This window comes from Poecilia formosa, unplaced genomic scaffold, assembly GCF_000485575.1.
Source record: "Poecilia formosa unplaced genomic scaffold, Poecilia_formosa-5.1.2 Scaffold52, whole genome shotgun sequence".
Lineage (NCBI taxonomy): Eukaryota > Metazoa > Chordata > Actinopteri > Cyprinodontiformes > Poeciliidae > Poecilia > Poecilia formosa.
Window position 1 is genome coordinate 1,445,866 of NW_006799991.1, and position 27,336 is coordinate 1,473,201.

General features: G+C 38.3%; 3 protein-coding genes across 7 annotated transcripts in view; 2 read left to right on the forward strand and 1 right to left on the reverse strand.

The window, feature by feature from the left end:
- zfr2 (zinc finger RNA binding protein 2) overlaps positions 1-8,029 on the reverse strand; it is a 23,721-nt gene extending 15,692 nt beyond the window's left edge. The window contains exons 1-8 of one of the 4 annotated variants that reach the window (XM_007552706.2): positions 7,714-8,029; positions 3,435-3,666; positions 3,072-3,189; positions 2,604-2,837; positions 1,724-2,040; positions 1,378-1,566; positions 988-1,228; positions 576-748 (exon numbers count right to left, since the gene is read on the reverse strand). In XM_007552706.2, the coding sequence (XP_007552768.1) occupies positions 576-748; positions 988-1,228; positions 1,378-1,566; positions 1,724-2,040; positions 2,604-2,837; positions 3,072-3,189; positions 3,435-3,666; positions 7,714-7,766 (1,557 nt within the window). In that variant the 5' untranslated portion in view covers positions 7,767-8,029. Of the gene's footprint in view, positions 1-575; positions 749-987; positions 1,229-1,377; positions 1,567-1,723; positions 2,041-2,603; positions 2,838-3,071; positions 3,193-3,419; positions 3,667-7,713 lie in introns of all 4 variants that reach the window. The other 3 variants (XM_007552704.2, XM_007552705.2, XM_007552703.2) reach the window with 3 other exon arrangements.
- An 801-nt stretch (positions 8,030-8,830) lies between these two features.
- On the forward strand, positions 8,831-22,252 carry atcaya (ATCAY kinesin light chain interacting caytaxin a). 2 transcript variants are annotated; one of them, XM_007552707.2, is made up of 13 exons: positions 8,831-9,455; positions 11,227-11,326; positions 14,318-14,376; positions 14,467-14,715; positions 15,400-15,573; positions 15,655-15,757; positions 15,846-15,977; positions 16,344-16,430; positions 16,923-17,021; positions 17,175-17,210; positions 17,413-17,481; positions 17,601-17,659; positions 19,704-22,252. In XM_007552707.2, the coding sequence occupies exons 2-12, from the start codon at positions 11,250-11,252 to the stop codon at positions 17,626-17,628; spliced, it is 1,113 nt and encodes a 370-aa protein (XP_007552769.1). In that variant the 5' UTR covers positions 8,831-9,455; positions 11,227-11,249; the 3' UTR covers positions 17,629-17,659; positions 19,704-22,252. The 2 variants fall into 2 exon arrangements, with proteins under 2 accessions (XP_007552769.1, XP_007552770.1); XM_007552708.2 differs by lacking the exons at positions 8,831-9,455; positions 11,227-11,326 and adding an exon at positions 11,983-12,841.
- A 1,402-nt stretch (positions 22,253-23,654) lies between these two features.
- mibp (muscle-specific beta 1 integrin binding protein) lies at positions 23,655-27,006 on the forward strand. The gene is made up of 8 exons (XM_007552709.2): positions 23,655-23,881; positions 24,639-24,729; positions 25,187-25,235; positions 25,467-25,641; positions 26,147-26,218; positions 26,301-26,407; positions 26,526-26,611; positions 26,734-27,006. The coding sequence occupies exons 1-7, from the start codon at positions 23,856-23,858 to the stop codon at positions 26,609-26,611; spliced, it is 606 nt and encodes a 201-aa protein (XP_007552771.1). The 5' UTR covers positions 23,655-23,855; the 3' UTR covers positions 26,734-27,006.
- The last annotated feature ends 330 nt before the right edge of the window (positions 27,007-27,336 follow it).

Consider the following 27,336-nt stretch of genomic DNA (forward strand, 5'->3'; position numbering starts at 1 on the left):
AAGCCTCATCTGCTGTTTATATTTCTCTACAATATAAAGTTTTGAAGTGCAGATTTACTTGAAAAATGGATGCAAAACTGCTTCAATATAAAATTTTTGCTTCAATGTACATCATTTTTGTAAAGCTGTATAAAAAGCCTTAAAATAATTTTAGATTCTATTGCAATAACTTAACGATAAAATGAAATGAAGCAAATCAATCTAAGGAAGATATGCACTAATCTTAGTAAACTGGGAAATGACAGCCCATCTGATATTGTCCAGATCCACATTAAAAAGTTTTAAATCACTGGAACTGGGACAAACAATCACACACTGATGGTATAGGAAGTTAAAAAAAAAAATCTCAACAGTTTACTGTTAGTAAAAATTGCTCAAACTATTTTAAATTTTCTGAACACATATTTACAAGGGTCTCTCCAATAATGTGGAGAGTGCAGCTTTACTTTATTATTATTTCAATAAATGGTGTCTAATTTCACAATGAGACATCAGCAATGGCTGTAAAAACTACCAGGAGTCAAACATAGCATAGTGCTCTTACGGGGATGTGATCATTAATATTTTCCTCTTACCTCCTCCACATAGTCATGCCCTACAGGCTGGATGTCTCCCTGGCCTCCAGCCTGGTCAGATCGCTCATCCTCAGTCTGTGGCTCCATCTTCTGGACTGACAGCTGAACTGGCTCCTCCTTAGTCACCACAGTCATCACAGATGCTGCTGCAGGAGAGCTGGCTGGCTTGTTGGCTGTGCAGAAAACCAAATGTTTTAAAGAGCTCCCTGACAGACACTGCATCAATACATATTATATTAATAATACAGTGGGTGGGCTCATTATTCACAAAATCTCATGTTTATGCAACACTACAGCAAACAATTTTTTTTTAAAAACTATGAAAATGATGTACAGAAAAGCAGAACGATGAAACAGTGTGTAATGTTGAGATAAACAGTTTCATATTATCATTGATTTAAATCAAACTTACAAGTGAGAGTTATTTTGGTGGGAGCTGGTTTCTTGATTGGTGGGGCTGTTTTGGCCGTGGTGGTCACAGTCAGCTGTTTGGGTGTTACAACCGGGGTTGAAACGGTTGAAACCGAGGGAGACACGGAGGTGGATGCTGCAGGTTTTCCACTTGTGGAGTTTGTCGTAACTGGGGCAGAATTCACCAACACCGGTTCAGTGGAGGGGATAGGTTTGCCAAGCTTGGTGTGAAGTTTTACCACCTTTGCATGAATGACAAAGAAAAAGAGGAATATTTTAAAAAGTCAATTTGAAAGACTTAAAATGACACAAACCACAAGAGGACACATGGCAGCTTCCAGGACCCTCAGAGATATAACTTGTTAGGAGGTTGCAGATAGACATAACGAACCTTCTGGTGTTTGGCTCCCCGGATATGAGCGGCATAAGCGTCCACCCCAGTGCACGATACATCGCATAGTTCACAACGTAACTGGGTCTGGACCCCTCTGGGTCCGTTGGTGGTCCCAGTCTGCCCTCCTGCCTTCAGGGCTGCTTCCTTTTTTTTATGCTTCTGACCCTCGTTGTGTTCCCGGTATGTCTAAACATGGGGGGAAAAAGCATCACTCCAATCAGATAAAAAGCTGTCATATTTGTATCCTAGCTTTGATCAGCAGCAATCTGCAGCACTATAAAACAGCTAAAATATCAAATATTTCTCTACAAAGCTGATTTTTACATATTTCATCTCTGCCTACCTGAGGGCCTGCACAGCTGATCTTGCAAATGTCACAGTAATGAAGCTGAGACTGCTTAGGGGGCCCTTTGGGCCGCTGCAGCTTGTTCTGGTGAAAGGTCGGCTTTTTGTAGGAGTTGACGGTCGGAGTCGTCACCATGTTGCTCCCTGAGGTACTCCAAGAGGAACTTGTCAGCTGTTTTGGTGGTGGCTGGATGGAAGGCTGGGGTTGTTGCGGCTGCTGCGGTGGAGGCTGGGGTTGGGACAGAGCTGGCTGGTAATAGGAGGGGGTGGATGCAGAGGTGTAGCCAATGGAATCGTAACTGGAGTAGCTGATGCCTAAGGGGGAGAGGATAAAGAAGACAGTGAGGACTTATGAAGAAATGAAAGCAAGCAGAATGTGGGTCATCATGAACAATTAGCTGTTACAAAAAGGAAAACAAAACAAGATGTCCTTTAATTTCACAGCAGCAGACAGCTTTAAGATATCTACAACAAACATGCAGTAGGAAAATTATCTTCCTCTTTTAACTTCTGATGAGTTTGTGTTTGAGTGGGCTTTGAAGAATATCAACTAGAAGGATATTCTTCTTATTTCTAAGGAGGATACCTTCAACTATTGGGCAGTCAGTGCAGATTCAGCATCAGTTTTCACTGCAGCTGCATTAAATTACAGATGAATTCACTCTTCCTTTTGAACTGACTGTATTTCAAGAATAAATGTAGTTCTTTTTATCCTTCTTTGATTGCATTATAAAATCACTGAACAGATTGTAACATTGCAATAGTTTCCTCATTACAATGCATTGGAAATAAATATCGGTTTTTGGTAAATAAAAAAAAAAATCTGAATCGTCAGTGCAAAAATTGACAAAAAGAAAGTTCCATCTGTTTTCTCTCACCTGAGTAGGAGGTAGCGGAAACGGTGGAGCTGAATGAGGAGCCCGGTGTGTATGATGAAATGGGTGTTGGAGGCTGTTGGACACTAGTGGACACTGGGTAGATGTTGTAGCTGGTTGACACAGCACTGGAGGGGACCAGAGGTTTGAGGGCGGTCACCTGCCTCTGGGGCAGAGGAGGCTGGCTGTACGCAGTGGAGGGAGCTGGGCTGTAGGCGCTCTTCACTCCTACTGAGACTGAAACAAAGCAACAAGATGAAGAAAGAGCCAGTGCGAAAGAAGGGTTGGGTCAATCAGGAAGCCCAATTTCAAGGAGTTGCTGATCTGTCAGTTATTGAGAGAAATAAATGAATAAGTCAAAAAAAATCTGATTGTTTCATTCTTATAAAATAACCTGTCAAAATTTAAAAAAACGTCTGATCAACATTAAAATATATAAAACATAACATGAGACAAACAAATGTTTCTTACCAGTCTGGTAATAGTTATCTGTGGGTGTCCTCTGAGTCGACGCTACACTCGTCTGGTAATACTGCTTGTTGTCATAAGTCGTTACTGCAGCAGGACGCACGTAGCTGTAGTTGTCCTGCTGCTGTTAAAAAAAATTTAAGGAACACTATAAAATGCATAGACTTTGTGTCCATTGTTAATAAAACACAAAACATTCAGGATGAAAGTTACAGCAAACTGTGTTAAAAACCTTTAAATTACATTATGTGCAACAAAAGAAGTAGAGCTAGTAAATAAAAGAAAATTATGTAAACATGTAATTCAAAAGAGAGAGAGCAAAAATGATAATAGAAGCGAAGGGAAACTGACCATGTCTGAGTATACCTGGTACGTCTGTGGGGTGGTGGTGGACTGTGGAGGATCGGGCTGCCTGTAGGTGTAGTCTGGAGGTGCCTGGTGGCTCTGGTAGGCAGGGTATGGGGAAGAGGCCACTGGCCTGGCTGCCTGGACCGGAGCTGGGGAGTAGGAGGCAGTCACTGCATGGGCCACTGCTGGAGCCTGCTGGACACTGTAGCTGGCTGTTGAGGGATGGGAGTAAGCCGTGGGAGGCTGGGTACTAAACAAAGGAAGAAAAACAGAAAAGCAAAGAACTGGGTCAACTTTAACACCAGCACAATAGTTAGTAATTGACAAAAAGTGAAGCTTTTTTCATAAAAGACCAGGTGACATGTTACTTCTAAATATTGTCTACCGTAGATCATGTACCGGTACACCACCTCTGATCCTGGCTCAATATGGATCACAAAAACAGCTAAAACATTTTTAATCAAGCACTTCAAAAGGCATTTTTTATATTTGAAGGCATCATTTTATGAACTTCTAACTTTGAAAATATATATATTTGGCTGTACCTCCATTAGCTTTTTGACAGTTTGACTACTAAAATGAAAAACAATGACCAGATTCCAACATTCATCATAACTTTACAAAAAGACACAATGACAAATACTCATTTGACATAATACATTACTATCTGTTGTTTAAAAAAACCTTGATAATCAGAACCCTTTTTTTTTTGCTGAAATGTGAAAATCAAAAATTTCAATGTCCAGTTATGCATTTAGTGTCCAGGTGAATACAACTATCTACCGTGATCATTTACCTGTTTCACAATGAGATGCCATCAATGAAAATGTCGTTGTTTTCTTCAGTCGGTCAAAAGACCAACAGCACATTAAACATATTAAAGTTTATCAATAATGTTCTTATCTGGTCCAAACTGATAACTTATCTATAAATCTTGTTTTTGCTTTCTTTCATTTCAATGTTAAAAACCGTTTTGGGTCCAGCTTCTCTGCAGGCCCTTTTGGCTTCATCTGACGACTCAAGCCTCTTTCCCAAAACAGATCTGTAATTCTTTAACAAAGACAAGCCTCAAGCCATAAATCATCTTGCAGCTACTTTGATGGAGCCAGTTTTCTGTAAATCCTTCAGGCTCCGGCAGCTCAGTAAATCTTGACTTTAAAAGTCAGACTTTATTAGTGTATCTGGACTCATGCAGGAATTTGATTTGGACCAGGGTGCTTTCATTTTATAAACATAACGTGTGGTATTGAGTTTATATAAAGACTGTAGCAGGGTCCGGTAGTGTAACTTTTTCTGTGGACATTTAAATGTAAATGGCTATTTCAACTACATGCCTTCTTACATTTTCTGAAAATGTTTTTCTTAAGTATATTTTTGCACAAGTCTATAACCTTACATAGAATCTCCTTGTTACTATAAATTTTAACTTTATTAAAATATCCAGTTAAAAAAAGCTTCCCATGTACCCTTGAGGAATGTGATAGGTCTGACAAGTAAACAAATATCTGTCTAAAAGTGGAATTATAAATTTAGAAAAGACATCTGCGAGGTTGAATGTGTGGGCATGTCTACAGGGATGGGCAATACTACATTATATTATATTACATATATAGTATCATAAATGGTTATCTCTCTAAAGTAGAACTAGTCGATATGGACACACACACACACACAAAAAGCACAATATTTTTACCGCTTTAAGCAATTTTGATCAACTTGATTATACGGTTCCAAATTAGCAGCATAATTTCTTAGACAACATGTGTTTCAATAAACACTGATAAAACTAATTTTAATAAAAATGAATAACTAATGCCATTTATTTGTTTAAACCCCATAAACTAAACACACAATTACCTAAAGTGGCAATTGTTATGGATAACAACAAAGTAAAACAATAACAATTACTCAACTAACAATATACTGATAAACTAAACCCATTTGCAATAGGACAAATATGTTTAGTACAAACATAAAGTAATAACATTCAAGTGTACATAACAAGTTTAAAGCTCTTCTGGGGAAAACTCTTAAAGAAGAGTGACTACAACAAGAAATGCCCGACAGGCCACATGTATTGTCTGATTAAATTTTACAGTGCACCTTTACGGCTGATGTTGACATTCTCTATTCCTTCATAAAATATTTTCATTTCACTGCCCTACTGTAAATTTTAAATTTACACATTACCTAAATAAAAACATAAATCACTGTAATAGTAGTTGTTATTCTTCCACTGTTGGTTGACATATAAAGAACGAACTAAAGTTTGAAAATATGATTGAACATTATTATTACTGTGTAGTGTTTAGCGGTTGTAGTGCAGTGTTGCGGAGCCTTCTGGGTAGTTTTATTCTTAGAGCAATATTTATGCTTACAGTTTGCATGCAGTGATGAATTTACATCCAAAACAACTGTGATAAACTCTTACATGTTTATTCTCATATTTTGAAAATAAGCATCAGCATAAATATTGATAAAATTATAGGTTTAGTTTTGCTTTACCATAATATGAATCTATGCAAAACTGTATCACAATAGCCACTGCCATATAAAGGCTTGCGATATTGCATAACTGCAGACGACTGCCTGGATGCAATATGTGGTAGATTTTTATACTTCAACTGCTCTGCATTTACACTTGGAATCCAAATAGTTTGCCAAGATATATTTTAATAATAAAGATACTAAAGCTCACAGAGAGTGGCGGGGACATAATAATAATGGAAAACAGAACGAGGAATGACGGAAATGTGTGTTAAACACAACCATATCATCAGGATGTTCCACAGTGATATTCCAATTGCTTGAACTAGAACACACTCATTGAACTAGTCCAGACAAAAAGACCAAACATTATAACTGTGACATATTTATAGTTGGACCTAAAATGATTCATACCCATGAAAGGTTTTTGGCTTAAAGTTATTTAATTTTACCAACAGGCTATCTCTGACTCAAAGTGATATTACTGCTTCAGGGCAGCACAGCCAGAGTCTTTAAAGACTTGGAGCTTAACCAGGTGAGCTTCATAATCAAAATACCAGTACAAACATGGAAAAAAAAGCTGGTCAGCAATTACAAGGTTTGATTAATGTAAAGAACTTCCCTCTAATTATTGAGGACATACATATTTTCAAAGTACCAGTTTTTATTGAACTGCCTGATGCACGTTTAAAGACATTGTTCATCCTTTTTACAGGGTTTGTTGTTATACTTTCAGAACTTCTTTGTCGAATCAAAAATTATTTTAAATGTAAATATGCCAGGATTATGTATCGTTATTGACGGAACGGTACATTTCACCGTACTTTAAAATGTTAAGGATCTACAATCTTACTTATTTACAGGATTTTTCACAATGGTTGGATTTTCTTTTAAATGAAACTGAATAAAAAAATAAATAAAAAAGAACACATACACATTCTAAAATAGTATTATGCATTATAGATCTAGGCTACTTTTTCCACCCCCTGTAAATGAAAATGTATAGACAAATAAAGTAACCAAAGGTGTTTTTTTTTTGTTGTTGTTGTTGTTTTAATGTATATGGTATATGTTAGGAGTGTAACATACTCTTTTACATAAAGTAAAGAAACATCTTGTGTTAAGTTAATCATGGGGTAGTGCAAACTTTGATGATGCACAGTCAGCGCTATAAAGCTATTCCTGTTTGCCAAAATTTGTTGGCTGGAATCCAGGCCAGAACAGGAAACCTTCGCAGCTCATTGACCGCAGAATAATTATAATTCAATTTATAAGAATACCTGCCAGGTTTACAGGATATTTATTAATGACTCAAGTTTACAAAAGTGAGACTTGGCGGCTGTCTCACTAATTAACTTGTTTTCAGCCTGCCCACAAAAATCCAACTAATTCCGTTCAGGCCAAGAACTTTGACTGCTGAGAGAGCTCGGCATTACTGGAGCAGTGTGAGCCTCCATAATCCCAAACACCGGCCAAAAATCTTACCTGCCGCCGCAACCAACTCCATTGTCGAGCAGCACAAAGCCTGCTATGCCTGTCTGTCACTGTTATGTTCACATTTCAGCATAAAGCAAAACAGCCGGACTGCCTTCTCCATAGAGGATGTCCGCAATGTGGGGTTCATCTAATGTCAAGCTGCAAGTCGGTTAAACGCTGGCCTGCCAATTCGGTTAGCTAACGTTAGCTAACCGTTACCGAACCAGAGGGTCGAGTAGCCCTCTGACGACCCTGTCTCCTCCGATTATCCTCCAGAAACAGGTAACCTTGACTTAACTCGAACAATGACAACAATGTATGTGGTGTGAAATACCTGTACTGCGGACTGGCACCATGTGTGAACCCGAAATAGTTGCTTGCAGCCATTTTAGCCGAGCTCCCCGGTACAGTACAGTACCACAGACTGGGACAAACAGCAGCGAAGCGAAGGAACTCAACATCAAGATAGTTTCCCACCCGCTCGGCTCCTGCGAGAACGACGTACAAATAGGACCTAAAAATGGATATAGCTCTGACATATGCACGGTAAGCACATTACAGAGAAATAAATACGGATAATTTAAAGAAAAATAATTAGCAAGTGGTTTTGAAAGATTGTTTTCGACGTTTAAGTGCTCCTCTACTGATAATTGAGCAAAGACGGAAGTACTTTGAAGCGCACTTGCCCCAGTTGGTAAATCTGAAGGGAATAAATACGGTTAATTGTATTATTATTATTATTTTTTATTATTATTATTATTCATACAAGTAGTATTCTTCTTAGAATACGAGTGAGCTAAAAATAAATATCGGTTGCATATTCATTATTTTAGATTTTTTTTGGCATTTATATTCTGCAGTCTTTCATAGAAAATGCTTAATAATAATAATAATTATTATTATTATTGTTATTGTTATTTTGACAACAACAACTGTGGCCTCATGCCATATCAATCCACAAAGACACAAAGGGAGGCCATGTATTATGATTACGAATATCATAATCATAATAATTGTTATTATTTGACATATGACATGTCATGTCAATCTACTAAGACAAAAAGGAAAGCTAATCGTTATGATTATAGTTGTGGTTATTTGGTAATAACATGTCATCAGAGGTGTTTTATTCATTTCAATTTACTATGAAATAACATAAAATGAAAATATGGAAGACACTGCCTCTTCTACCTTTTATTTATTTATTTACTTACTTATTTACTTATTTCCAAATTCCAAATAACAGCTTTGGAGTGCACGGCACAAACATGGCCTATATGGAAAAGTCACTATGCGGGACAACTGGAGCTGTGAGCTGATTGGCTGGCTAAAAGTGAGGTAAGGTACTGCATACTTCATGTTGTATGAACAACCATGGTGTGCTGTGTGAAAGAGATTGGGGCAAGGAGAGAAAAAGGGAGGGGAGAGGGTTTGAGCTGAGAGAGATAGAAAGAGAGAGAGATGCTGTTGCCAGGGAACAGCAGCCACATAGAGGACGACAGAAAACAACTGCAGGATTATCCAGCAGAGTAAAGGATACGGAGACCAAAGCTCATCTCCCCCAAGTTACTGTAGGGACAATTAAACTGGTGCCGTGGAGGATTTTGTTTAAAGGGAAACAATTTGGAACTGATGAAATTGTGAGGTGGTACATGAATACACATGAAGACAAAAATGGAAGCTGGAGAAAACGACCATGGTGCCAGAGCAGATGCATTCCCATTAAAGGAATTTTGTGTCTTGGTGGGTTGAGAAGTGGGCTGTGGGCTCATTCGTCACGGCCAATCTCTCTCCAACAAAGGTGGCCGGAGCAGGAGGAGAGGAGGGGTGATCCACAACAGAGGTCTCCCCTGTCTTCAGACACCTGCTGCCTGCTAGTTGCTAACACTGAGGACACTGTAGGACTGTGTCTACTTTGCATGAGTGTGTGTGCATATAAATTAATGAAAGACAGACTGACCCATGCTTCTCAGTTGATATGGGAGATTCTTGCCTGAAATCCTTGCATCTGTGACCAAGGAGGAAACAGACACTCGGACATAGACCTGAGGGAGATTTGGATCTCTCATCGTTCATGTGAGTAAACGCATTACTCAAACACACACGCTTTATTTAACATTTTTAAATTCTGCTTGCTGCACAGGTCAGACTTCTGGTACTGATAATACAAATACTAGATTTTCTTTATTAATATCTAAAATTATTTCAATATTTTTTATGGGATGTTCTGTTTGGGGTGACCTACAAAGGCAGTGGAGCCATTTTATTGTAAAGTTGATGCATAGCAACTATGATTGTATTGGATTTCGATGAAATTGATAAACATCAATTTGTCTACGTTGCTTCCAAATATGATTTAATGGTGCATCCTATAATTTTTGCTTCATTCTTCATGACCAAAGATCTGTGAAGATCCAGATTACCTTTATTCACAAGTACTGGTGCCAAAAACACCATGATCACATTCATATTAAAAATGCTATATCCAACCTTATTGATTGAGTATTTTTGAAAAATGTCTTCATTATGTCATTACAATACAGGTATTGTTTTTTATGCATTTAAAAGGATGTTGACCTCTCTTGTAGCCATAGCATACCTTGATTGAATCCTGTGTATTGCATTTTCCTTGACTAACATTGAGGGGAATGAATTCATCTGCTCTGGTCAGTTCACGGTACAGCTCCTACATGTGCTTTATGTCTTTGCAAACCTTCACTCCACTCATGCTGTCTCTTCCTAAATATTACCTTAATTGAGGATTTTGAAGTGATCTGCCAAACTACAGAAACTCCTCAAAAATAATAGATTTAATATCAAGAGTACATGATGTTATTTGGCTCCGGTGCAACCAGAAAAAAACATTAAACGGTTAAGAGTGAGCGGTGCTTAGAAAATCTATCCAGTTTTTACACTGAAAAAACTGACAATAAAGAAACAGTGGAAAATAAAGTATGCATTTATTGCAGGATTTCACAAAACACCACAACGAAGGGAAATAAAATAACTAATTCAGCCTTTTTTATAATTGCGTTGATGAGATGATAAGAGGTGCAAGAATGAAGCAGGTATTAGTAAAACACTACAGCAGATGAGCCACTTTTGACGGATTTTGACACAGATTCGGAAGCATTTGATTTGTCTGTGGCAATATTTCTCTGTGTTTAATTGTTGCAACATTTTCCCAAAATCCATTAACACAAGGGTAGAAAACTTCCACTAGCTATACAGACTGATTTTACATAGAGGTCTGGTGTGTCACTGTCATATTTCTTGACATCATTGTTGGATCTAGTAAATTCAAAGCAGCAGAAGACCTATTGTTGTCACCGCCTATTGTGCAGTCAGTTATTAGGCTCTGTATTTCCCCTCACATTTCATCAGAACGTCACATATTTTCAACCTTTAGTGGACGGGTGAATGAATGTTATTTCTGTAGAATAAAGCCTCCAGTGTTAATGGAGATCAAAAGGTAGGAGTGTGGAAGGATTACGGAGCAAAGAGGGAGGATTAAGCCAGAACATGGTTCTCCACACTGGCCTCTTAAATTCCACATTGAAGGAAGTTTGTCCGTAATGTCTGACTTTGAGGGGAGCAGAGCCCAGAAAACGGGCTCTTTCCCAGTCTGTCACATGGGTCTCACATGCGCTTTTGTGGGCAGGGGTTTGGAAAACCATGTGATCCATAATGGTTTCAGCCTTTAAATTGTAGTGAAAGAGAGTTAATTATTTTTATCAAAAATCCCTCCTTTAGGGCAAGGTGTTTCTCTAACCTTGCAGTAACTTTTATCTTAACATGATACACATAAATGTTGTTGATTAATAGACGATTTTCCACACTTGTCCAGATCCGTGTTCTTCCCTCTGAGGGATGGGCACAACGGAAGCAACTCTACGAATGGAGCACATGGAAGTAAAAGACGAGTGGCAGGATGAAGACTTCCCCAGGTCAGATCCTTGAATTTAGTATTATTTCATAAAACTTTTACTGATGTGAGAAATATGCACAAAGACTGACATTGGCAGATTCAAGCTATGTAACAATATTTGTATTTCAAGATGAACATGTCTGGACAATATGTAAAAATCTATCATACTTTTTTGCAGACATACTCTTTATATAAATATATAATTTTACTTTGCTTGTGTAGATGTAGCTGTCCTGTGTTCAGTGATCATAACTGGACTTGAAATGGGGTTCAAATCCCTCTAACTGCTTCACATTTTCACACATTGAAACTACAAACTTCAATGTATTTTATTGCCATTTTATGAGACAAAGCAATGCAACTCAATTTTGAGGTAAAAACTATTTTTTTCAAAATGCAAATTTGAAAAGTGTGGCATGCATTTGTACTTGAACCCCCTTTTCCTGATACCGCTATATAAAATAATTAAATGGCTTGCCAAGCTATTCAACTCATAAATTGAGTCTACAGGTAATTTAACCTCAGCATAAATACTGCTGCTCTGTGAAGGCTCTACAGTTTTGTTGGAGAACATTAGCAAACAGACAGCATCATAAACACAGCAGAGAGTTTAGAAATAAAACTTTAGACAATTGTAAATCAATTGGCGTATTAAACAATATTTGAAGCTTTGAACATCTTCCAAAACATCCATAAAATGGAAAAAGTATGGCAAAACTGCAACCTTACCAAGACAAAGTCATCCACCTGAACTAAAAAGCTGGGCATGAAGAACTTGAATGAGACAACTGCCAAGACTCCCTTGGTAACTCTGGAGGAGCTGTGGAGAAGAACTGCTCAATAGCTGTGAGAATCTATTGGTCTTGCACTCTACAAATCTGTCTTATAGTAGATGAATAGTAAGGGAGAAAGGTGGGGGGAAGTTATTTCAAAGGAAAGAAGGAGATAAGAGTAGAAAATATTGAACGTACAGTTTTCTTTATGGGATGTTACAAACGAGCGTATAAAACAAAGATATATAGTTATATCTTCAAGACATAAATGATCCAACAGCAAAGAGTCTTGTAATTTATTGCTGGCTACAATAACATAGGAAAAGAAATGGCTAGTCGATGTGTGCAGGCTGGAATGCGGAGCTTAACGGGAGAAAATGAAGTAGCAGGGTTTCTGTGGTGGAAATCAATCCTGGGCTCCCTCCTCCTCCTCCTCCTCCCTCCTTCCTTATTCCTCATCAAATAGGAAGGCAGGAAGCAGGGGAGCAGGTGCAGCTCCGTCCATAAATGGTCTGAGCCTACGTCATGTGATGCATCAGCAGTGAATGATCAACACCACCACCCTAGGAAAATGGTTGCAGCTTTTGGCCAAAAGACACAGGCAGTGACAGCAGATAGATAGCACAGATAGATGCTATGCTTTAATGTTTTTTTGTCCCCACAAGCTGGTCGGAAGGGGAATGAGCAAGCAAACCTAATATAGATCAAAAAGCTTAACTGAATCGGCTCTGACAAAAGCTGCATCGTTCTCTCTCCTGCAGGTAAGCTTAATTTGTTATTTGAGTTCATAGACTGGTGATGATGCAAAGATGAAGAAAAAAGAAGGTTGTTCCTTTTGTTAAAAATGATCAAGTATCCTGCAGTGAGCCCTCATTTTTGCAGAAAGGCTTTATTTTTGGACAAAGGAGGCATTGCACCAGTAATCGCTGCATGAGTCCTCGGGGAGTATGGAGTCAGACTCGAGCCTGCTTCTGTGAACTGCAGTCTGTGTGTTCCGGGCTTGTGGGAACCACATGCAGTCACACAATGTACATAAGAACAGTTTTTTTTCATGACGGTGCACTAAAATCAAGTGTGTGGAACAGCCCAGCTGGTATTATAAAAACACATCTTTATGCTGCCCCTTGCGAAACAAAACTTTTTCACGTGTTGTCATGTTATAACCATAAAGCCTAATTTTTATTTTATTGAGATCTGAAATAACTTACCAACACAACATAGTACATAGTTGTGAAGATGAAGGAGGAACATAAGTGGTTTTCCAAAAGATTTGCAAATAAAAATAGGATGAATGTGCTTTGTATTTGTTTTCTGCGAAAAACTTTCAAAGAGGAATCTGCTTGTATTCCATTACACCTACAAGTTATGACTACTAACTTAATACATCTATACTTTAACATTTTTTTCCCCATTCTTCTTTATAAAATTGCTAATCAGATTGGATGTAAAGTTTCCGTCAACAGCATGTCTTACCACAGGTTCCTAGTTGAATTTAGCTCTGGTTGCGTTTTGTTGATGTTCTGCTGGATGGTTTATGGTTTGATTAAATCACAAATTATTTGAGTTCTGAATTCAGTTGGTTGAATTAGATTGTGTTTTGGGGTGCCACACTAAAAGTGGCTGAAGACAAAGGCAGGCAAAATTTTTCAAATGTTTATTTGTTGATAAAACATTAAGACAGCCATGTATCCATTGCCATTCGATTTGCAGCGTTATGCGCTACTTTGCTTCCATCTTGTTGTATAAAATCCCACTGGTATGCATAAAAGCTTGTGGTTTTAGTGTGACGAAATATGAGAAAGGACATTTCCAAAACAGGAAAAGTTTGCATTATTTTGCTTGTTTAATACCAACGATAGGCATGTGAAACAAAAAGAAGCAGATTTTTAAATTGTGCTTCTCTTCTTTTACAGTAAATATCTTGAAGGGGGCTAAAGATGGGGCTTTTTTGTATGCAAAGATGTTTTTTCCATCTTCCCTTTCTTATCTTCTTTACCTCTACTCCCCCTATTTTGTCCTCTGAAATCCATGGCAGCTCTGTAATCTTCTAGTCTCCAAAGCAAGACTTTAATAAGCACTTTTGCCCATCTGCTTACTCCTCTTGTCCCAGATTAGTGGCAAGATCCCCACTTTGACTAGTTCATTAAACATCACTCTAAGCACAACAGTTCCTGTCATAATGAGTCTGTGGTTTAAGACCGGTGTGCCAAACTTAATTAAGCCTGTCTTCCCTCCAGGCCTCTCCCTGAGTACGGAGATATGGACTCCTCCTGTGGACTCACAGACAACAGAGTCTGTAAGTACAGAACTATCACTGGCTAGTATTGATGTAATGCTGCTTGAATCTGTCATAAAAGGAGTCTTGCTTTTTAATTTGTTGCTGAAGCTCCTCCTAATTCCTTACACGTGAGCCCACCTGGAGGAGGCGGTGGCGTGGGTTCGTCTCACCGCAAACGCCGCACCCTAGTGGCCCCCGAGATGAATCTGTCCTTGGATCAAAGTGAAGGCTCTCTGCTGTCAGATGATTTCCTGGACACCCCAGACGACCTGGACATCAATGTGGATGACATTGACACACCAGATGAAACGGATTCACTGGAGTTCATAACCAACGGCAATGACCTTGAGTGGGAAGGTGGGTAGTAAATTCGTATATGCACAGTTTTTAATCAGAGAAAGAAAGGTCAATGATTTAGAAAACAGAGCTACATCTTTTCAGAAAAGTATTTCCTTATTGTGAGCTGTGTTTTGCAACCAGTTTCTCTAAAAACAAAATCATTTCAAAGTGAACAAATGAAAGACATTTTGTTCTATCAGCTGACTTCTTGATCAAAAACCTTGGATCTACCATTCTGGACTCAGACATGATTAATAAAGAGTCTCTAAATCTTTGTCCAAATTGATATGCTAATGACAAAAATAAAATGTGGCAAATTTAAAGCCACTATCCACACCTTTCAGCAAAAGCTCAGCTAGAGAACATGTCATAGTCAGTTTTAATAAAATAATTTAATGAGTAACTACACTGCTAAAAATTACCTTCCATGTACACATTCTTCTGATGACTTTGCACAAGCACAAGGCAACTAAGCAGATTTAATTTTGAGTCCATCTATTTATACTTTTCATGTTTTTCCGCTTTATCTCCATGATTTTAATCTAATTTTATGTCCATGGCAAAATCTGTCATCAGCAATTGTGTTAGCCGGGTCATTCTTAATTGGCCGGTATCCAAAAAGCAAATAAAAGGGACATAATGCTTCAGATTTCTACTTTGGCCAAAGCAATTCACTCAAACCCCAGACTGTCTCCTGTCCAGATGACACGCCGGTGGCTTCAGCCAAGGCGGGTCCGGGTGGAGGCTCCGGAGCGCCGGCTGAGGACGGGAACGCGAACAACGGGCGACTGTGGAGAACTGTGATTATCGGAGAGCAGGAGCACCGTATCGATATGCAGATCATCAAACCGTACCTCCGGGTCATCACACACGGAGGTCGGTGTCATCTGGACAATGTTTGGACATTTGATTTAAAGATATTAACTCAGAAGGATTATCCTTTGCTTCGCTCGTCAGGTTATTATGGAGAAGGCCTGAATGCCATCATTGTGTTCTCTGCTTGTTACCTGCCTGACAGCAGCTGTCCAGACTACCACTACATCATGGAAAACCTCTTTCTGTACGACTGTTCGACAGATCAGATCAGATTTTTTTAAATACTGTAAACTTGTAACCATAAAGTAAATTCTCACCATTTCCACCTGCAGATATGTGGTCAGCAGTCTTGAGATGCTGGTGGCCGAAGACTACTTGATCATTTACATGAATGGAGCCACCCCTCGGAGTAAGATGCCTGGAATCAGCTGGCTGAAAAAATGCTACCAAATGATTGACAGAAGGTAAGCAAATGAGAAATGTATTAAGAAGACTAACATTCAGTACCAACTTAGGTTTTTAATTCTTATCCTGAAAGCTGCATTAGGGACGCTCTGCTCTGTAAAACCAAAGAATATTTTTTCTCCAAGGTCAGAGAGAAATGTGTGACACTGATAATGACACATTTGACAGAGACAGCAACAGAAGCTGTCATGTTGTCCATCAGTAAGCTGAAGGTGACTCACGGCTGCATTTAGAACAGGAAGGAGTTGGGAAACCAGTTATTAATGTTCAGTGTCTTCTATGTCTGCTCATTTCGGTTGAATGTTCACTTATATCTGGAAAACACGGCTTTTAATTCACTCTGTTTTAATTTTTACAAATGGCAGGTTGAGGAAGAACCTCAAGTCTCTGGTCATCGCTCATCCTACGTGGTTTATACGCACAGTTTTGGCGATATCCAGGCCTTTCATCAGGTAACAGCAGCAAGGCAATCTCTGAATGCCTCCATCCGGAAAGACAACAATGGGCTTATTTGTATCATCAGTGTTCAATCAAAGGTTTATTGGAGGTTTAGAAAATCCTGCAGTGTCCCCCTTTGCAAGTGGTTTAATCTTTAAGCACTCAGTATTATCTGGAAGCTTACAAACTTCAGGTTGCTCTGTAGATAGGACATCTTCCTGTATCTGTGGCTCACATGTGTTGCCACACCTCGTCCTGTATCTAATGCGTTGATGTTCTTCTCTGTACCTACTGCACACTGCTGGCAGGTCTAGCACATACTGCTCTGGGCGAGTTTCTTCTTTTCCCCTCAGCATTTCAAAATAAAGCTAGACCAAATTAAAACCGAGTTAGGGACTATCAGGATAAATAAAAGTGATCCAATACAAAAACACAAGTGTTAAGTAATGAGTCATATGGCTGCTATTTGCTGTAACTCATCTGTTTCCCTCTGTCACTTTCTGCAGTGTGAAGTTCATGAATAAGATCCGGTACGTCCACAGTTTGGATGAACTTGCAGAGATTGTTCCCATGGAGCACGTCCATGTTCCCGAGTGTGTGATGCAGTAAGTACATTTCACCGCTAGATGGAGCTAAAGGAAAACAAACAGCAGTTACAACAGTTGTAAAACAATGGTTCATGTAAATGTACCTCGGTTTAATAGGCTTACTGCTATTCTTAGATTTAAAGGTTGTAACTGCGCTCTACTTGTTTTTAGATATGAAGAAGAAAGGATTAAAGCCCGGAGAGAAAGGTAAAAATGCAGATTTATTTTATGTGGTTTAAATGACAACGCAAAAACCCTCATGCATCAAACTTGATAGCATCCAAACCTTTGCTTAAGGGTTTTACATTTATTTAACTGTTGCACACAATTGTCTCTGGATTCTTACAAAAGTGAGCACCACCAGAACTGCTTAGAAAAGCTGTTTTTATGTGTCGGTGTGGGTGTGCAGGATGGAGCAGGAGCGGCGACAGCAAGAGCAGCAGTCAGTCCCACACGGGCCAATTAAAAGCTCTGTGAGGTACAGGACCATACGCTTCTGAATCCTGGCATATTTTACAGTGTGGATATACATCTGACTCAGGTATCTGGTGCCCTGCTTTTAGAAGTTCTCACTGTCTTTGTTTTTCTATTTTTCAGGCCAAAATCAATGATTGTGGAGCAATGATTGTGAGAAGGACAAGACCTTGAAAGTCCAGGTAAAATGAGCCCCATGTTGTTTTTCCTATTTTAGCCACAAGATGACTCTGTTCTGTAATGAGTTTATCACATTAGCAACTACATACGTCTCCACTCAGATATTAAACTCCAGCCTGCGGATTGCACTTTACAGAGTTGTGTGTGTATACCATGAAATAGGTATTTATAACCCCATTAATCGTTTTTACATTTCATCAAGGCAAATTTGATTTTATCTCAAGTTTGACTTGATTTGCCAATAAAAGCAGTGCAGAATAAGAAGGGGTTAAACAAAACCTTGGTTTTCAAATTTATTACAAATAAAATTGCAAGCCTGCATATCACCAAGAACACACCATCCCCATGGTAATACATGGTGGTAGCAATGTTATGCTGTGGGGATAATTTTCTTCAGCAGGGATGGTGTTGATGGGTCAAAGTTCAGAACCTAAATCTCCCTGAGTGTTGGTGAACTTTATGTCCATGGATGCTCTACATCCAGTGTGAGTGAGCTTGATGTGTTTTGCACAGAAGGAAGGGCAAACAATTTCAGATATGCAAACCTGATAGGGACAATACTCCCCATGCAACTGCAGCTAGTAAAAATGACTTGGAGACCGAGTGCAAGTTACATATTAAATAATATCCACTACTTTGTGTCAGTGCGGCCCATACAGCTTGCGGTTGTAAGATACAACATGTAAAAAGTTCAGATGGTATGAATATTTTTTTGTAAATTTGTGTTTCGATAAAAAGGTTCAAAATCAAGCATTTTAGCTCATGAACACACATCAGAGCTATTTGTGTTTTTTAGATGCACCTTACAAGAATCTTTATATTTTTACAATAAGAAACATTTACTATTGCATATTTAAATAGCTCTGATGTATGTTGCATAAAGCCAAATTGTCCTTTTCTTTGCTCTACATATGTCTACAATTTAGTGGTGCTGTTGTAATTTTGAAAACTTTTAGATCAACTACTTAATATTTTAACAAAGTTTCAAGATCTAAAAAGTTGTTTCATGACAATAGTTTAAGTACGTTTTAGGTTTTGTGTAAATTAGATTTATTTTTTCTAGGGGATTTTAAGGTAAACAAATGTGAATGTTATAGCTGCTGCTGGCTGAAACACAATCATGACTCAGTTGCATAAAACCCAAATTACTGGACTGAATGGTAATGTAACACACCGCAGGAGCATTTCACTGGCTCAGACTGGCTTTAGACAGTTTGAACTGGTTTCAGCCAGCAGCCTGGGAGATACACTGTAAACACAACAGCAAGATGCAACTTTCAAAATGTCATACAAAGACGAATGAGTAGTGTCAAAATGTTGCCAGAGAAAATGATTCTCTAGAATAGGCCTACTATTATATGCAGAGATTGGTGAACAGTAAGCTGTAACAGAATGAAACAAATCATGCACATCTCTTCAGCCCTGTCTCCACCAATAAAACAAAATTATTGGGATAGTCTTAAAGCTTCAACTAGCTGTAATTTTACCTCAAACAATGAGTGATCTTTGATCCCGAGAACTGTGACAGCCCGTAATGCAGCCAACAAAGAGCCACTGCCATCCTAAACACAGTTATAGCCTGAGCCATTATGTTTTATTGTTCCCCGTTCCTTTAAATGCTGCAAAGCTTTGAAAGTGAAAAGCCTTCCCCACCCAACAAATCCCCAGACTCAGCACTGCACAAAAATACACAGAAACCCAGGCATTACCATTGTTGCCACCATGACAACCTATTTTTGTTGTTGGAGAGTCCTGCACAGGCTTCAGCAAAAATGTCCTGTTTATTATGGAGAACAAATATTGTCATAAAAATCCACTTTAACTTTCATACCAGACTTTCATATGGCTTGCAATTACTCCCTCATCTGTATTTTGCCATTTGTACAGTCAGACTTGTTTAAAAGGGCTTAGTTATTTCTTTTTATAAAGATGAAATAAATAGATTAATGGAGTCAATTATTTTTTGCATGGAAAGGATCAAGTAGATTTTGCATACATCTTTAAAATCTGTGTTTTACATTCCAACATTTGTTTGCGTGCATACAGGGGGTGACGGAGAGAGACGTCTAGCAAGTCGACACTTCCTCCCTTATTTTATGCATAACCAGCTGATTTCTCATTTTGCTCCCCAGTCAGAAGTCATATGATATTCAAAGTGGGATACTCTCCCAGCTTGAAAATGTACAACGACAAGTGGCTGTTCTGTTACAGAAGCTGTTTTCATTGGAAGTTGTCGCTGCCTGTTGCAGGACCTGATTTGGGATTCATATTGAATTGTTGGACCATGATGAGGCATTTAATTGATTTTGTTTTTTGTTTTTTTCAGTGATGTAATTTATGTTAAGAAAGATGATCACTCTCTCTGATTCAATAATAAAGCATAAATCAGAGTAACTGAAAAAATGCACTTTTTAACTTTGGTGGCAAAAATATGAACGTTTTTTAAGATGCAACATGTTGGGGAGGAGAGATTTTATGTGAGTGAGAGCACCACTAAAACAAACTGCTCTCTCTCGCTGCAGGTCTTTGAAGATATAATTGTGTCAGATGTAGCAAAGTGAAAGATGCCTTCATCTCTCTTTCTTTTTACCTCATAGCTGCTGTATCTTTAAGGCCTTTCCAAGCTCTGTCTTAATTGTTCTGGTATTTTTAAAAGGTCCAAATATACCAACATTTCTCTATATCAGTCTTTTCTCTTTCTGGCCTCAGTTGCTGTGTGAACTATTACTTGTACTGTATTGTGGACTATGATGTGCCTGCATTGTACTGATTACACATCTGCATTTTCTAATCTGAAAAAGATCTATAAGACAAATTAGCAGAAACATAGTTTGTAGGTGAGAGCAAACTGCAGACAGGGCAAACCTTTAAGTCAAATTTTCACTTTGCTTCCTTCCACATTCATGTTCTTGTAGACTGAATAGATACTAACAGAGCACATGTAGAGATTCCACTTTAGATTGGACATGGGGAATGAAATGCATCAAATTTCTATCTAATGCATTTCTTTTAAGATGTTAGTTTTCTGCTTTGACTTAAAAACACTATGTTGCAAAAAGTATTTGCTCACCTGCTTTTGCAGACATTTGAAATTGCCTTCCTACTTCTAATCCGTAGAGTTTAAAGTGATTTCAGAACACCCTTTGCATCTGCAGCAGCTTCTGATCATCTGGGAAGACTTTACATAAGGTTTAGGTATGGTTTTATGGTATTTTAGACCATTCTTCCAATATTGCATTACTGAGGTCAGACACGACTGTTGGAGAATACCTGGCTTACAGTCTAATTCATATCAGAGAGATGTTCTGTTGGGTTGAGTTGATTCATAACTCCAAAGAACAGAGGCCAGTGTTGGCTTGCTTCACACCACCACTACTGAGGTTTTCCATCACCTTTGGTTCTGTAACACATGGGTGGAGCTGCTTGTTCATGGAGACCCACTTCACAAAGCTCTCTAAATGAAGTTTTTGAGCTAATCTTTAGGCCACATGATATTTGGTGGTCTGTAGTGATTGATTCTGCAGAAACTATGACCTTCAGCGTCTGCTATCCCCTCTCTTTGATTACAAGACTTGCCACATCATGGCCATTCTTGTGTAACACCAGTAAGTATTTAGTTGAGAGAAAATATCACACTGGGATTGACTGTACGCCTTGCAGCGACCTATTCTTTCACAAATGTTGAAAGAAGCAGTCTGCAGGCCTGGGTCTGGGATTGTGGCTGTAAAAGTGGCTGAATCAACCAACTGCAAGGATTTGATGGGGGTGAGCAAACTCTATTTGCAATATGTAGTATTTTTATTTAATCTTAGATAAATTAGATTTATGCAGCTTTGAATTTTGCCCATTTGGAGAGTACCAACTTCACCTTGTTTTTACTAAAAGCAGAAATATCGAAACAAGATTGAACGATTAGAGAATCCATTTTATTGTTATGTTTTCTGTGTTTACAGTCTCTTGATTTATACGGGAAGAGAACATTGTAACCACATGCCTGGTAACGTTTGTGTTGTTGATGTTGATTTGCACTACTGCATTTGGTTCCTTACAGAATGTTCCTGTTTTATGTTCAATGACTGTTTTTTTTTATCATGTTATGAACATAACCCATGTATTTAGCATGTTGCATAAAGTAAGCAGTTTCAAAAAAATTCAGTTAAAATTCAGTTAACTTTTTTAAAGCAGGAATTCTGCACAACGGGTTCAACCTTTTTTTTTTGTTTTGTTTTTCTAGGTATCAAGTTTTCACATTGTTTCCAAATAGTCTGGTTTTGTGGCTGAACAGAGTGCCTATTGTTGAACTCGACTGAAATCTAAAGAGATACCAGAATGTAAAGTGAAGCATTTTGTGTTTTCTTTTTTTATTTATGATCTACCAATGCCATGAGAAATGCTGGCATAAACCTGTCCTGTAGCTCTTCTGAAATAAAGATCCTCATTTTGACTGTAAAAGCACAACACAAACATATGTCTATCATTTTACTGTAAATTGTTTGCTCAGATTAAAATGATCATGTGAAATCTCACTTGTCATGGTCTAAAACTGGCTGTAAATATGGCAAAAAATAAATAAATAAATAAATCCTTCAAGGTCCTGGCATGTTTTTGTTTGTAAAGCGTTTTTGTCCGTTTGACCTGTTAGACCCTAAAACGTGCTCCTGTGTCTACTGTAAACCGCTGTGTTATGAAAACAGCTACTGGGAATTATATCTGAACAACAGACTTAGAGAATGAAGATGGGCAATTTTTCCTTACAGAAAACATAGTGTGCATATGTTGTAAAGTAGCTTAAAATCAATAACCTTTCACCATTTCAGCTGGTCAGATTGTAACCTGCATGTCTGAGCAGGGCTGTGTGACGGTTGAGATAAGACAAACGTGAAGTGTGTCTTATCTTGGTCAGGAGGAGTTTTGTAACGGCATCAGATCTAGAGATTTGTCACAATTCACTACAGCCCTCCCTGGGACACATATTAATCTAGAAGAATCAATCTCTGGACAAGTATTCAAAGTCCAGACACGTAGAGACAATAGTAAGCCCAGGGCAACATTTTATGACTGTATATTGAATTAAGTTTCAATTAAAGCAGTTGCTTTCCTGCATGTAACCCGACTTTACAGACATGAACACTTTATTTTTTATTTAAATAAAACATTTATGGCAGAGATAAAATCATTCAGCAGGTAGCATATCATTGCCCTAATTCCCATTTGAACCACTGACATGTGGCCCAATTACTGGGTTTCCATTTAACTTGCTGTCTAATAAAAAAAAGCTCACTGTCCTCAAATACCTGACACACATATGTGAGATAATTGTGTCACAAGAACTGACACTCACAAAGTAATGCAATATTAAATGCATTTTTTTCTTGACATGCATATAATTAATATATATTTGAATTTATTCATATTTTTTTTGCATTAAAAACAGGCAAATCAGTCTACTATATACGTAAACAATTCCATTAGGCTTTGGGTGTTTGATTTTGGTAATTCTAACTGACCTAAACACAGAAAAGAAAAAAAAAAGTTTTTATTCCTGTATGTAAACTTCTGGTTTCAGCTGTATCTATTTTGGTGGTGTGATAAGCTTTTGCTTCTAAATAACATTTTTCCAAGGCCAAGTTTGTTTAGCTAGCTGCCATTTACTGTAATGTGACCTTAACTGTGAGCACATCAGCAGACATCTCCCTAAAAATGACACATCACACAGTTGTTATTTTAGTGCATCCATTCGACACCATCAATGGTAGTTTTCCACAGCTGTAGCCTCAGGAGGAGGATTAACTGCTGAATGGAAGAGTACGGACCGCAGCAGGTGTGGGGGAAATATGTAAATACGTGGTGGTCCTCGCGCGCTGATTGGCTGTCGTTGAGTGACTGCGTGGGATCTGATTGGCTGGCTCGAGGAGGCACGTAGCACTGGGGGGAAAGTATGCAGCAGCACGCTGTAGCACGAGAACGCCCGGTGCCTGCGTAAGCTGTGACGGAATAGGAGGCAGGCTGGATATAAAGTGAAATGCCTCGAGGTACAATTCAGTAAAGAGACAAGCGGAGAGAACACCATCAGGACTACAAATCAAATTTAAATACTTTAAAAAAACTTTATATCTCTTGGAGTTTCGTCCAGAGTTTGGTGTTTCAGATCTTTATATCAACTGACGTCTGGGAAGACTGTCGGAAGAAGAAGAAAAGATGAAATGCATTATAGGAATTGGCGGGTAGGTGTCCTTTATTTTACAAATGAGGAGCTTTTTTAAAAAAATATATATAGCTATACATTATTTGTAATTCCTGCTGTAAAAGTTGCAGAAAAGTTAAAACTTGCTTGTAGTAATGTTGAAACAAGTCATTCACTGTTTCTGTCTTTATTTAAAGGAACATATGTAGTTGTTTAAAAAAAACAACAAACGGTTTTTAACATTTAATCTGTCTCTAATTAAGGTTTTTGTAAGTTTATGGTTGATGTCATCTTAATGTCCACATGTTTTATCGGCCGCCCGCCGGAAAAATAATTAAAGTCACATCCGGTTTGGTTTGTTGTCATAAATCGAGCGGGACTTTTGAAAATTCACCGCGTGATTTTCTTCAAAAGTGGAGGGAGATTTATCTATTTCACCTACAGCCTCTACATTATTTACCTTTATTGTGTTTATCAGTTACTTTTTATTTAGGCCTTTTAGTCAGGAAGTTGTGGGTTTTTATTGCATTCTTGAAAAAACATTTTTGTTTGACTTTAAACAGAACTTTGTAATTTTTATTTTGAGCTCTTTACTGAGAAATGTTTTTATACAATTGTAACTCCTAAACTTGAAGCCATATTAATTAGTAGAATTAACAGATATTTTAGAAAAAGTTACTTTTTTGAGATTGAAACCTAAATTACAATCTAAACAACACACACAACATAACTGTTATTTATCAGCTATTTGAAGTGAAGCAGTACTCATTTTGTGTAATTTTCTTTGTTTTTTACAGGGTTACTAATGGTGGTAAAACCACTCTGACTAATAAACTGATCCAGACTTTGCCCAACTGCTGTGTTGTGCACCAGGATGACTTTTTCAAGGTGAGTCTCACCGAGCGATTGGTTAGGTTTATTGGGTAATTTGGCATGTTTTCCATTCATTGCTACTTCCTGAGCTTTGTATGTAATCAGAGTGGAAGGTCTGGCCTTTGGAAGCCTTCTCTTCCCCCCATTTCCTTCATTCCCATGCAATTCCTTTTCTATGCTGATCACATTTTCTTTTGTTCTTAAGTTTTCTATTATTTGCTTTTATTCTTAGTCTCTTCTAATCATCTAACTTAATACTAAATATAATTTTTTTTCTTCTTTTTATCTGTTCTCCACAATATTATATTTGCATACTAACTCTTGCTTAGTTTTATGCATGTCATCTGCTTTGTGCCTTCTGTTTTTGCCTTCCTCACACGTTTAGCCTAACCTTTGTGGCATGTGAGTGAGATCTGCAAGTGTTCAGAGCCGTGAGGTTCCAGCAATGTTTTATTGGTGACTGTTATTTCAGAAACCCGATCAAATAGAAGTCGGGGAGGACGGCTTTAGGCAGTGGGATGGTAAGACTTCACTGAAGACTGCCAGCGACTCATATTTGACCTTATATCTAATGTAGTAGACCCCATCCTCTGCAGTTGCATCAGTTAGAGCTAAAACACTCATTTGTAGTAACATCCAAGCAGCAAACACATCCATAAATCATTACAGCTGTTGTTGGGATTTTTTTCTAACCTCCTCTCGTTGTTTCTATTATTTTCTTTCTTTCTCTCTGCCTATCTCGTGCTCAACAGTGATCACAGCTATGGACATGGAAGCCATGACCAACACGATAAAAGGCTGGATGGAGAACCCGGCAAAGTTCGCCCGCTCCCACGGCGTCGCCCTGGCTCCTGTTCCCGACGTGGCCAACCCTGACGAGCAGATCCACATCCTGATCGTTGAGGGCTTCCTGCTCTACAACTACCGGTATGTTGATTGACTGTTTACTTTTTGCATGGCTGACTGTTTATTTGAATCGAGTTAGGGATGTAGCTCTCGTTTGTTCTTGCTGTGAATGCAGCAGCCATCTTGGCTAGGTTACAGCTTCTATGATGCAGACTAAAAGAAGTACCAGAGATTGAGCCATCTTGGTTCTCTGGAACCTGAAGATTTACGATTGCAGATGTTGTAAGGGTGTCGTTAGTTCTGTTGGGTCACGTGCTAATTTTGCATTGCTCCCATTTGCTCATGCTCACTAGCAAGCAGATTTGAGTTTGGTCTGCAGGCAGAGATAAGGCTTTCATCAGAAGGAGGCTCTGAGTGGTCGTTTGCAGTCACAGCAGGGTGGTGGGTACTCAGTGTACTAGTGATGAGTGTTAAGCAGGCTGCAGATATATAGATAAAGGACAGCATGAACAGTTGTGTAACTCTGCTCTTTTACATGGAGGACGTCATGTGACGTGTGGTCAACACCTTTGTTTCTCCCCTTTAGGCCCTTGCTGGATGTTTTCAACAAGTGCTATTACATCGCAATCCCCTACGAGGAGTGCAAAAGAAGGAGAAGGTGAGCTGATTTTGTGCTCTCACAGTGTTCTACATTAATCTTATTGGTCATTCACTTACTTTATTTATTATTGTGATTTTAGTACCAGACAATACACAGTCCCTGATCCTCCTGGCCTGTTTGACGGTCATGTGTGGCCCATGTACCTGAAGCACAGAAAGCAGATGGAAGACCTCGGTTTGAATATTGGTACGATGCGATCACTGTCTATGTTTGTAAGCCAAATCTCATCGTGGTGTCCCACCTGTCTGTGGTTGGAGTTTTTATCAGTTTGTGGTGTAAAAATGTGTTTTGTGTTTTGTCGCAGAGTACCTCGATGGTTTGAAATCCAAAGAAGAAATCTACGACCAGGTGTATGAGGACATTCAGAACAACCTGCTCAATCGTTTATAGGTAAGAAGGAAGGACTTGAAGTTTTGAAGTTGTGATGGGAAATGTATTTAAATATTTATAACATTTTGGATGTAAAATGTGAGACCTTGTCTAACATTATTTAATTTTTTTTTGTTTTGCAGCAGGAGGACTCTTCTTCACACCTGTACAGATTTTGTAAATACCCAATGATTCTTTTTTTATAATGTGTATTTTTTTTTGTACATAGAAAGGAGCCATGTTAACTTATGTTGTTTTTACCTTCTTCTCATGGACAAAATGTTTTTGTTTCATTAAAAGTTCACTAGTCGTCATTATTTTTGTCATGCCGTTGACCATTGTTGGACCACTGGTCTCCACCAGTGTCTCCTTCCAATAAACACACGAGTTTCTGTTAAATACAGATCATCAAAACATCTTTGTGTGGTTTTTGTTGTCTGTTTTACTATCAACATTTCTACTACTTAACTTAGCGTAGAAAAATAAGTTTAGTTTTCTGTAGTTGTATAATTGGTGGTATTTCTGAGATCAAAACTGATGTGAAAAATTTCCCCATCTCTTGCAGAGTTTTTGACAGTTTATAGATTAATCATAATGGCTGGTTTTCTTTTTGTTTGCCATTAATAAGTCACACTAATTAACTGCCTTTCTGACATGAAGTGCAATATGTTCATCTACATACCTGAAACTCACTTTGGAAATGTTTTGATACTAAGATTTAAAAAATGGGAAATAAACTCTCAAAG